The sequence below is a fragment of the Monodelphis domestica genome, chromosome 4 (genome assembly GCF_027887165.1).
Source record: "Monodelphis domestica isolate mMonDom1 chromosome 4, mMonDom1.pri, whole genome shotgun sequence".
NCBI lineage: Eukaryota > Metazoa > Chordata > Mammalia > Didelphimorphia > Didelphidae > Monodelphis > Monodelphis domestica.
The window spans coordinates 412,140,409-412,151,862 of NC_077230.1; the positions used below are offsets into that span (position 1 = coordinate 412,140,409).

At 47.0% G+C, this 11,454-nt stretch overlaps 1 protein-coding gene across 1 annotated transcript; it reads right to left on the reverse strand.

The window, feature by feature from the left end:
- Window positions 1-3,421: 3,421 nt before the first annotated feature.
- On the reverse strand, window positions 3,422-10,958 carry PRXL2B (peroxiredoxin like 2B). The gene is made up of 7 exons (XM_007491687.3): window positions 10,765-10,958; window positions 9,924-10,128; window positions 8,954-9,005; window positions 6,733-6,796; window positions 6,559-6,634; window positions 5,693-5,811; window positions 3,422-3,616 (listed from the first exon to the last, which is right to left on the reverse strand). The coding sequence occupies exons 1-7, from the start codon at window positions 10,825-10,827 to the stop codon at window positions 3,590-3,592; spliced, it is 606 nt and encodes a 201-aa protein (XP_007491749.1). The 5' UTR covers window positions 10,828-10,958; the 3' UTR covers window positions 3,422-3,589.
- Between the last annotated feature and the right edge of the window lie 496 nt (window positions 10,959-11,454).

The following is an 11,454-nucleotide window of genomic DNA, read 5'->3' on the forward strand; positions in this document are numbered from 1 at the left end:
AGCTCCCTAACCGCCCATGTCAGCAATCATTATTAAGAGCCAGGGAATGTGCCAATGCTGGGTCACTAAGAACCCCAAAAGGAGCTCCCATTCTAAAGAGGGGGACAACAGGCAGGCCACCAAGTATTTATAAGATATTTCTGGGGTAGATGGGAGCTCCTTTCAGAGGGAAGGCATTTGCATTAAGGTGGACTGGGAAAGACTTCTTGCAGAAGGAAAAATTTGAACAGTCTTCAATGAAGGCAGAGGGGAGCAGGAGAGCATTTGAGGCATAGAGAGCAGCTTGTGAAAAGGCACTACTTATGTACCCATTAAAACAGAAGATCCCTGAGAGGGGAGATTGTTCTGGTCTTTGTTCTTTTATCCTGAGAGCCTCCAGGAGTAACTGGCACACAGTAAGCACTTAATGTTGATAGATTGGTTGCCCATGGGCACACAGGTAGTGACAGTGGCATTATATGAACACAGGTCTCCCTGACCCTGAGCCTAGGGCTCTGTCCACCCCACCATATGTAGATGTTTCTGTAACTTCATTTCAGTAATTCTATGTGTCCCTCCTGCTTCTTGACCCTCATTTTCTTTGTATTTCAGCTTGCAAGGACAAAGCAAGGGAGAGTAGCTTTTGCCAAACTTATGGCTGGGTCTGCCTGATCCGACACCTTTCTGCCAAGCTTGATTCCTGGAGGCACCCTAGCTTTTCTAGTCCAAAATATCACTGCCTAGAACATTGATCTTTGACAAGTAGCCTTCAATGCATCAACTTGGAGAAAGGAAGGAAGGGAGAAAGGAAGGGAGGAAGGGAGGAAGGAAGGAAGGAAGGAAGGAAGGAAGGAAGGAAGGAAGGAAGGAAGGAAGGAAGGAAGGAAGGGAGGGAGGAAGGAAGGAAGGAAGGAAGGAAGGAAGGAAGGAAGGAAGGAAGGAAGGAAGAGAGAAGGAAGGAAAGAAGGAAGAAAGAAGAGAGAGAGAAAGAAAGAGAGAGAGAAAGAAAGAAAGAAAGAAAGAAAGAAAGAAAGAAAGAAAGAAAGAAAGAAAGAAAGAAAGAAAGAAAGAAAGAAAGAAAGAAAGAAAGAAAGAAAGAAAGAAAGAAAGAAAGAAAGAAAGAAAGAAAGAAAGAAAGAAAGAAAGAAAGAAAGAAAGGAAGGAAGGAAGGAAGGAAGGAAGGAAGGAAGGAAGGAAGGAAGGAAGGAAAGAAGGAAGAAAGAAGAGAGAAAGAAAGAAAGAGAGAGAGAGAGAAAGAAAGAAAGAAAGAAAGAAAGAAAGAAAGAAAGAAAGAAAGAAAGAAAGAAAGAAAGAAAGAAAGAAAGAAAGAAAGAAAGAAAGAAAGAAAGAAAGAAAGAAAGAAAGAAAGAAAGAAAGAAAGAAAGAAAGAAAGAAAGAAAGAAAGAAAGAAAGAAAGATTTGTCTTAAATAGATGACACCTTTCCATTGAAAGTATAAGCATCCCAGATAGGATATTTTAGGAGGGACGTTGATAAGAGAAGATGGCTGGGACAGTGAGGGGCCTCAGATTTCTACCACATGAGAACTGAATGAAAGCTCTGGAGTAGGCAGGGAATCAAGGGAACACTTGAAAATTGATAATTGACTTCAGAAGATTCCTCAGATTTGTCTTAGTCTGTTCAGCCCCAAAGGACAGAACCAGAATGAATGGGCAAATGCTGCCAAGAAGGGAATGTCAGGAAACGTTTCCTAAGCATGAGTCTCCAGGTAGAAAAGGTTACGTCAGGGAGGGCCCAGTGTCCCTTGGCTGGATGCTTTCCAGTGGAGGCTGGAGAATGGAGTGTTGGGCAGATGAGGGAGAGGATTCCGGCTGAGGAATGGGCTGGGGTACTTGGCCTCTGAGGTCCCTCCCTACCTGTCCCAGATCTTTGGAAGTCTTGTTGATCTTGGATAAATCACTTTTATTTTTCAGTTTTAGTTTCCTCTTGCGATAGATCAGGCCCGGGTCATTGATTATGCTTAAACACATACACATGCACAGAAACAGGTCTGAAAACTTTGGCATTGCCTCAGGCTGTCTCCTTTCTTGAGTCCACACTTTCCCATGTCTCTGGGTGAATGGTCCCTCAGTGTAATGGCCTGATGCCCCATTGCTTGAGTGTGATGGAAGCCGTCATCACCAAGGCTGGGCAGGAGACTCACTTTTCAGGATCATCTCCGTAAATGTCCAGGAGTCAGGACAGGCTGGGACCCTGATTATCCTCTTGGGAGCATGGCGGAGTGGACAGTGTGCTCTCTAGCGAGGGAGCTTTTTCCTTGGGTGGCCGTCACTTATCCAGCCTTGCCATTTCTCTCTTCCACATCTGAGCCCTTTAATCTAATCCCCTTCACTGAGGCCTTCCTCAGCTCTATTTTGGAGGATTCCGATGGCCTCCTGATCTGTCTCCTGCTCCCCATCGCTTCGCTCTCCAATCCTTCTACTCAGCTGCCGAAGTCTTTCCTAAGGGAGAGGCCTTTTACTGTCCCTCTGACTATCCGGTAAGGTGCATGGGGAGGATGGGGTGCTCAGGAAAGACTACTAGAGATGGTGTGAGGCATGCCAAACCCTTCTGGGGCCTCTTTTCCTCCTGTGATGTCCACCTGCCCCCCAGCTCTCACCTGTGGCTCCAAGAAGCCACAGCCGCCACACTCCAGCAAAACCATCTGGGTAGACGGGCTGACTCGGGTGGAGGGTAAGGGAAGATCAGATGAGAAAACGTTTGTGTAAAAATAGCCAGCACTTCATAATGGTTTAAGGTCTGACACGTGCTTTACAAATATCTCCTTTAACCTCATAAGAACCCTTGGAAGTAGATGCTTTGCAAACCCTCAAATGCTATATTTTGTTGTTTTTCAGTCATTTTTTAGTTGTGTTCAACTCTTCCTGCCTTCATTTGGGCTTTTCTTGGCAAAGATACTGGAGTGGTCTGCCATTTCCTTCTCCAGCTCATTTTATAGAGGAGGAAACTGGGGCAAACCAGGTTTTTTGTTTGTTTTTGGCAGATACTGCCATTTCCTTCTCCAGCTCATTTTACAGAGGAGGAAACTGAGGCAAACCAGGTTTTTTGTTTGTTTTTGGCAGATACTGCCATTTCCTTCTCCAGCTCATTTTACAGAGGAGGAAACTGAGGCAAACCAGGTTTTTTTTGTTTGTTTTTGGCCAAGATACAGGAGTGGTCTGCCATTTCCTACTCCAGCTTATTTATAGAATCATAGAATTTCAAAGCTAAATGGGACCTCCTTGACCATCTAGTCCAACCCACATGCCAAAAAGAACCTCAGATGAACCTCTCCTGGAAGAAGAAAGGGGCAGCCTGGTCCCAAGCTCTCTTTCTGGGCAACAGCAGCGGCTCACACCTCGCTGACCTGGGGGAAGAAGCCCGTCCAGCAGAAGTGGGAGATGTCGGCTCCCAGGCACAAAGACTCGACTCATTCAGAGACGTCATTCGATAACCCAATTTTAATGAATAGCATTCACAGGTCAGGTACGGCTCTCAGGCAGGTCTTGGCTCTGTTCCAGGCTCTTGTAGGGGGGCTCTCCTGGGAAGAGGCTCGGGAGGAGGAAGTCTACAGGAATGAGGCAGGGGGTGGGGGTTCTGGCTGTCACCCATCATCTCATGCACACGTCCTCATTGCACTGAGAAGAGAGAACAAGAGGGGTGATTGGATGCTGGAAGGGGAGGGCTGTATCAGGGAAGCTGTCTTCCATTCTGAAATGCCTGAAGGACAGGGTAAGTATGACTTAATCAAGGAACACTGTACTAGGCACAAGGGAGAGATAGAAAGACCCTGACTTCAAGGAGATTACACTCTAATGAGGGAGGCAACATATACACACAGAAGTATATGTGAAGTAAATAAAAGGTTATCCTTTGGGGATGAGGAAGGCACTATCAACTACAGGGAAATGGCAGGGGTTGGTGAGAGAGAAGGGGGAAAATAAGCATTTATTAAGCACCTGTTACGTGCCTGGCACTGGGCTAAGCATTTCACAAATATCTCATTTGATCCTCATGACAACTGTGAGAGGTAGGTGCTAATATAATCTCCATTTTACAGTTGAGGAAACTGAGGCAGGCAGTGGATATTTAAGACTTGTCCAGGGTCACAATGAGGCCAGATTTCAATTTAGGTCTTCCTGACTCCAGACCAACAACTTAGCTAACTAGAGAATCACTAAAAGTTTCTCATATAATGCATATAAAATGATAGCAACACCCAGAGTCAGAATGGTGTACCTAAGAGACAGCTAGGTAAATAGAAAGCCAGATCTGGAAATGGGAAGTCCTGGGTTCAAATCTGACCTCAAATACTTCCAGCTGGGTGACTCTAGGCAAGTCACTGAATCCCAATTACCGTGCCTTTACCACTCTTCTGCCTTGAAACCAATGCATAGTATTGATTCGAAGACAGAGGGTAAGGGTTTGGGGGAGAAAAGGAGAGAGAGAAAGATGGAGAGGAGAGAGGATGAGGAGGAGGATGAGGATGAGGATGAGGACGAGGAGGACGAGGAGGAGGAGAGACAGAGAGAGAGGGATAGTGAGAGGGAGAGAGAAAAGAATGGTGCAATGGATAAAACACTATCCTTGGAACGAGGAAGATCTGGGGTCAGATCTGTGGAGCCTGGACTGGGCTCTCAATCTCTCAGTGCTCTGGGAAAGTCTCTAAGACAAGGACCCCTCTGGTAGCCTGGGGATGCTTAAGGACCCCTTCTCAGAATCACATTTTTAAATGACTAAAGTAAATACAGATCATTTAAAGAAAGCCAAGGCCCATCCCACATCTCTAACCCTCCAAACAAATTCTGTTTGGTGGCAAGAATTCTAAACCAAGAGTGGCTTATTGAGCCTCAACTTTCCCATCAGTAAAATGGGGATTAAAAAAAAAATCACACCTCCCCAACTAGCCTCACAAGGTTGTTGTGAGAACCAAAAAGAGGAATGCACTGAATGCTGGTCAGTTGTTTTTTGGTTGTATCCAACTCTCTTTGACCCCATTTGGGGTTTCCTTAGTAGAGACACTGGAGTGCCATTTCCTTTTCAAGCTTATTTTATAGATAAGGAAACTGAGGCAGACAGGGTGAAGTGACTTGCCCAGGGTCACAGAGTAAAGATACTGGAGGGGTTTTCCATTTTCTTCTCCAGACAGGGAGAAGTGACTTGTCCAAGGTCAAACAGCTAGTAAGTGTCTGATACTATATTTGAACTCAGGAAGATGAGTCTAGCACTCTTTCTATGATGCCACCTATTATGAGGATAAAATGAGAATGTAAGCAGCCTAAGAGAAGGGATGATTCCCCCATGTCTTTCCCTTTGTGGATCATCTCCCCATTATCCTGTCTATTTTATTTGCTTACATGTCATCCCCCCTATTAGACTGGGGGCTCCTGAAGGAGCAAGGGCTATCTTTTGCCTCTTTTTGTCCCCCTGGCATTTAGCACAGTGCCTGGCACATAGTAGCTGCTTAGTAAATACTTGTTGACTGACATAGCAGGAATTTAATTAGCACGTGTTTGGTGTGTGTGTGGAGTGATTAGCAAACGTTATAATGTACCAGGTAGAGATGAGCCAGAATTATTTTTCTGAGGTTAGAGACAGAGGCCCCAAGGGCCAAGGACCCCCCCCCAACCCCAACACACTGGGGCAGGAGGATGGCCCCCAGCAAGGAGGCTCTGGGGACGCCCAATGGGCCATGAACTCAAACAGCCGCTCACCTGAGGCTTCGCGCCAGAGCGAGCATCCGAAGAGATGCCCAATGTCTGGAGGATGGTTTCCAGGGGAACGTAGTCCCCGGGAGAGCTCTGGATGAAATGCAGCAGTACCTTGTCACCACCTGTGGGGAAGCAGACCAGCAACACTCAGGGCTCCCCCAGGGCCCCTGGGACAGGATGGAAGCTGCCTGAGGGAGCCTGCTCTCCATCAACTATCGGTGTTGCTGTTCAGCTGTTTTTAGTCCTTCCTGACCCCATTTGGGGTTTTCTTGACAGAGATACTCCAGTGGTGGCCATTTCCTCCTCCAGCTCATTTGACAGATGAGGAAACTGAGATAGAGAGGGAGAAGTGACTTGCCCAGAGTCACACAGCTAGTACCTGAGGCCAGATTTAAACTCAGGAAGATGAGTCTTCCTGATTTCATGCCATATACTATACACTTTGGTACCCCCTAGCTGCTCTTGAATGAGATAGTGTACACAAAACCCTTGGTCAAAAAAGCTAGTATTATTGTACTCTTTTAAGGTTTGCAAAAGCTTTACATATAGATCAGATTTGGTCCTCTTAAGAGTCTTTGAGGTCTGTCTTCTAGGTTTTATTTTTCACATTTTATAGATGAAGAAACTGACACTAAAAATAGGTGACTTACTTAAGTCATGGCTAGTGAATGGCAGGGGAAGGATTTGAACTCCAAATCTTCCTGACTCTGAATCCAGCCCTCTATTTCCTGAGCCAAGATGTTAGAGAAAATGAACCGACTCCTTCGGGCACATTCTATGCCTTCATATGCCCGAGCCTAACTCTGCCCAACCTTCCGAACTGGAAAATGATGCCAGAGCCCCTGCCACCCTCTTGCTGGACCACCAACCTTTGTTGACAATTAACATCCCTCCACTTTGCAGCAGGTCACCAGAGAAGTTCCCATGGATGCCAATGGCCTTTGCCTGTGTGGGAGAAGCAGCCCAGGTCACAGGGGAACTGCCAATCCCAGGAAAAACAAGGGATGAAGGTAAGATGAAGCTAAACAACCTCATTCACTGACCTTGGCAGCAACATCTCGGACTGGCTTCCCAAGAGCAGCAGGGATGATGCTCAGGGTGTTGTACCTGTAACGAGGGGAAGAGGGAGAGGAAGGAGAGAAGGGGAAGGGGAAAGGAAGAGGGAGGGAGGAAAACAGAAGGAGGGAAAGAGAAGGCAAAAAAAGGAAGGGAGGGAGAGACAGCTCAAGATGAGAGGAAAACACAGGGTGCCATTTCGACCCCCCCCCAGACTTTTCCTCCTCTGGAAAGACCAGGTATATTCAGGGAAAATGTGGTCCTCCCCATCAACTCCATCTGTGGCTCTAATTCAGGCACTGGATTTTGCTTCCCTTAGTAGTCACAGGGCTTAGCCTAGCACCCAGAGCTAAATAAATGTGATAGGCACAGACTAAATGTTTATTGATGGGCTGATGCATGCGTACACACATGTTCCTACTATATACCAGGTACTGTGCAAAGGGATGGGCATACACCTTTAAAATATTTTTATATATTTTATATTTATGTATCACTTTCTATTTTATATATTATTTTTCTATTATATATTTATAAAGCTATTTTAATATATTTATATACTTATAAGTATATATATAACTTAAATATATAAGTATATGTATATATACTTAAATATACTTATATAAATATAGACTTATATATTTATATATAAATATAATTATACTTACAAATACATATTTACATATTTATAAATACATTTTTATATTTTATAATTCATATCTTTATAAATGTTTTATATTATTTCATATACTTATGTTTATAAAGTTTTTATAATAGTTTTGTTTTTGTTTTTTAATATTTTCTGTTTCAACATCTATGCATTTTGATATTGTTTTAACACTTTAAATATTTATAAATATGTTTTATATGTTTATAAATATTTCTACATTGTTTTATATTTATAAATATTTTCTATTCTTGTATGTTTATTTTATTCTATATTTTAATATTATTTTCACATTTTATGTTTATAAGTATATTTTTATATTAAACAAAAAAAGTATATTATCACACTCATACAGCTTGGGGCCCTATAGACAAGAATGGCTTCCATGGTGCTTGAAAACAGTAGGCACTTAATAAATGTTGAATGAATGAACAAACCATCAAAGGAATGGATTAGGCCACTAGAAAGATTTGGGGTTTTTGGACAGAGCCTAGAAAAACCAAGAGATCATTCAGACCCAAGGCTAGCCCCATTCTCTCTGGCCTCAGTGTCCCAGTCTGTAACATATGAGGGCTATTAGGGGGAATCTCTAAGTATCTTTCCAGACTGATCGTCTTAGAGGTCCCTCCAGACCCTGAGTTCTAGGCAAACACTGCAGTCAGGGAGGCTCACCAGCACCCACCTGGGCAGACCCTCATCTCACTACCTGGCCCACTGAATAGGCTGCTGCTGGGTCCCCTCCCCCAAAGCCTGTCCTCCCTTTCAGACCAGCCCACCCTTAGCTGCCAAACTAATCTCTCCAAAGGACAGTCACTCCATCCCCACTTCCTCAGTCAGCTCCCTATTGTCCCTGGGATCAAATATCAAATCCTCTGGCTCAGATCCTAAAGGCTGACCAGTCTGGCCCCTTTCTACCCTTCCAGGTCCCTTATACTCAATCCTCTTCCATGCAGCCAAGGTGAAGTGACCACTCCAGGATCACAAAGCTATAAAGGGTCATTTAGGGTTTTTTTGGCAGAGAAGCTGGAGTGATTTGCCATTTTCTTCTCCAGTTTATTTCAAAGATGAAGAAACTGAGGCCAGCACAGTTAAGTGACTTGCCCAGGATCACACAGCTAGGAAGTGCCTGAGGCTAGAACTGAACTTGGGAAGTAGAGAGCCAGAAGCTTTGAACCCAGGCTATAAGCATTTTTCACTTTATAATTGGTGCAATTGGAGCCATTCCCCAAGTTTAGAAAGGGGTGACGGGATCAACTCTGTGATTTAGGAGTCACAAGTGAGTGACGGATGGATTGGAGGGAGCAGACTGGAAGCACCTGGCCACTGGCCAGCGGAGTGGCTAACATTTCCCTGGCCTGAGAGTATTTTAAGCTGACATCTGATCAGTGAGGGCCGACTGGGTGGGGTATGGAATGCTGGGTAGTGAGGTGTCCCACTGGGGCCCCTGCCCCCACTCCCCAACCTCTGGTAACTCATAACCCAGACTCTTTCCTGCCTCCTCCCAAGAGGATGCTGGTGCCCTCTGAGGCTGTCTCACCCACCTCTTAAATCCCAGCTCCTTGTAACTCTGCTTACTCTCATCGAGATACAGTTCTGAAAAACAGAGGTGCAAAGAGGAGATTCAGAGAAACCTGGCAAGATTTGTGTGACTGGATACAGAGTGAAGGAAAGGAATAAAGGCTAGAGAGTGAATGAGGACCCCAACCACAGAGGTGAAAAGACCCCTAACAAAGGAAGCCAGAGACCCCATCCCGAAGGAACCCATTCATCTGAGCCCTGGAGTACTGATAGGGAAACACCCCGGCTTCCTGACTGCTGAGGTTTAGGGGGCAAAATGGTGACAAGGCAGCATAACTGATAAAGCCTGGGCTTGGAGTGGGGAAGACCTCCACTGGAATCCTGTCTCGGACACTCACAGTGGGACCCTGGGCAAGCCAATAAATCAATTGCTCTGCTCAGTTTCCTTCTCTTTAAATGGGGATTGAGAATAGTATCAGAGGCCAGATTGGGAGCCAAGCCAAGAAACAGGAGGTTTGGGGTTCCCATTTGACTTGAGACACTTCCTAGCTGGGTGACCCTGAGTAAGTCACTGAATCCCAATTGCCTAGCCCTTGATCTGCTCTTCTGCCTTGGAGGAACTGATAGAGATTCTAGAAAAGAAGGTTTTGGGTTCCTTTTTTAAAAAGCCTCTCCCTACTGGAGCTGTGGGGAGGACCAAGTGAGATAATAATTCCAAACTTAATACATCATCTTTATGGGTCTTGTCCCAGACCTAGATTTGGGGGAAGTAACCTCCTATTGTGATTCTTGCCCAAATGTGGAAACAGTTTTCAGAGAAGTTAAAGTTAAAGGACTTGCCCAGGGTCACACAGCTAGCTGGTCAGCTGAGAAACTGGCTATGCTGCCCCTCTGAATGAACACTGGGCAGTGAGTGAGTCTCTGGTGTCTGGGGGAGAATGGAATCCTGCCCTCTCACCAGTGAGGGTTGCCCACTTGCCTGCCTGCACTCACCTCCTTTAAAGTAATGTCCCTCCTGAAACTCCTGCAGGCCCAGGGTCTCCGGGGCGATGCCCACCAGGCGCACCTCATGCTGGTCCAGGAGGTCCTTGATGCTGCTCAGATCCTGGGCGATCCAGCGACACACCATGCAGCCGAAGCGCCGCAGCGCCAGGACCACGCAGGTACGCTCCTGCCACAGGCTCCGCAGCTCCACAGCCTGTGCCCCCACACCGGAAGGCCAAGGCCAGTGAGGGTCCCCCCAGCTCCAGGGCTCAGGAGGGTGTAGGGGAAAGCTCTGGTGCCTTGAGCCAAGGGGAGCTGCAGGGGTTGTGAAGGGGGAGGGGCTAAAGGCTGTCCTTTTGCCTGCTATAGGGACCCCCTCTCTGAAATGGGCAAGGAGTACCCCCATCTCCAGCCCCAGGTAGGGAACTGAAACTCCCAGCCCCTAGGCGTGCCGTGGGGACTCTTTTCCCTGAAAAGAACAAACCACTCCGGGCTGCAAATGAGACCCACCCTACCCCCGGAGGCGCGTTCCCGGGCGCTCCCCAGCTTCTCCCTAGCGGTGCAATGGGGACCCTACCCCCGAGGAGGGAGGGCAACTACGCTTCCCTTTTCCAAGACTTCAACTAGAATCCCGCCTCCCCCCAGGAGGCCAGCAACTGAGACCTCGCCTCCGGGATGTGCTGAGCACTCCACCCCCGAGCGTGCAAGGAGGACCCCAGCTCCCAGGAGGCATACAACAGATTGGAAGCCACTCCAGGGCGGCGGGCAACAAGGACCCCATTCCCATCTACACCCGAGGTCCCCTCCGCCGATGTAGGAGCTACTCAGCCCCCCGCCCTCCTTTCCTTACTTCTCCAGTCGCTATATTCTTGAGCACACAAGCGCCCACCCGGGCCAGGTCCAGGGTGCTCATCTCCGTACCCCCAAGGGTGCCTGCTCCAGCTCTGGGGGCCGGCCGGATGTACCTGGCCCCAGGCTGCCCTGCTGACACAGACTTGGATTGACCAACCACCTGATATGTATATGCATGAGGTGTCAGCCAATCAGCTCGCTCAGCCGGCCGGAGGCGGGGCTTTTGCGTGTGGGCTACGTACGGAGGGGGAGGTGCAGAAACACAGGGGAGAGTGGGGCGGGGAAAGAAGGCAGGATCAGAGCTGAAAGTAACTGTAATTAGATCAACTGTAGTCAGCAACAGTATTTATTAAGCTTCTGTTACGTTCTCAGCCCCAAACCCTGAGAATATCAAAACAACCTGAGAATATCAAAACAACAAAAAAAGACAGCCCCTGCCCTCCCGTAGCTTACACACTGCTAAAGGGACAAACCAATACAGAGACAACTTCACCTGAAGATAGCTCTAAGGGAAGACACCAGAATTAAGGGGATTCTGAATGGCTTCCTGCTGGAGAAGGGGTGATTTTAACTGATACTTGAAGGAAGCCAGGGAATCCAAGAGGCAGGGATGAGGAGAGAGACAGAGACAGAGACAGATAGAGATGGGGAAGGGGGGGGAGGGGGGAAGGAGACAGACAGACAGATG

Bases quoted from the DNA above. Each gene is read 5' to 3' on its own strand.
- PRXL2B (XM_007491687.3), bottom strand. From the start codon at position 10,827: ATGAGCACCCTGGACCTGGCCCGGGTGGGCGCTTGTGTGCTCAAGAAT. The intron at 6,797-8,953 runs GTGGGTGAGACA...CCCTCGTTACAG, and splicing joins AAGGAGCTGGGATTTAAGAG to GTACAACACCCTGAGCATCA. The intron at 6,635-6,732 runs GTCAGTGAATGA...TCTCCCACACAG, and splicing joins TCCGAGATGTTGCTGCCAAG to GCAAAGGCCATTGGCATCCA.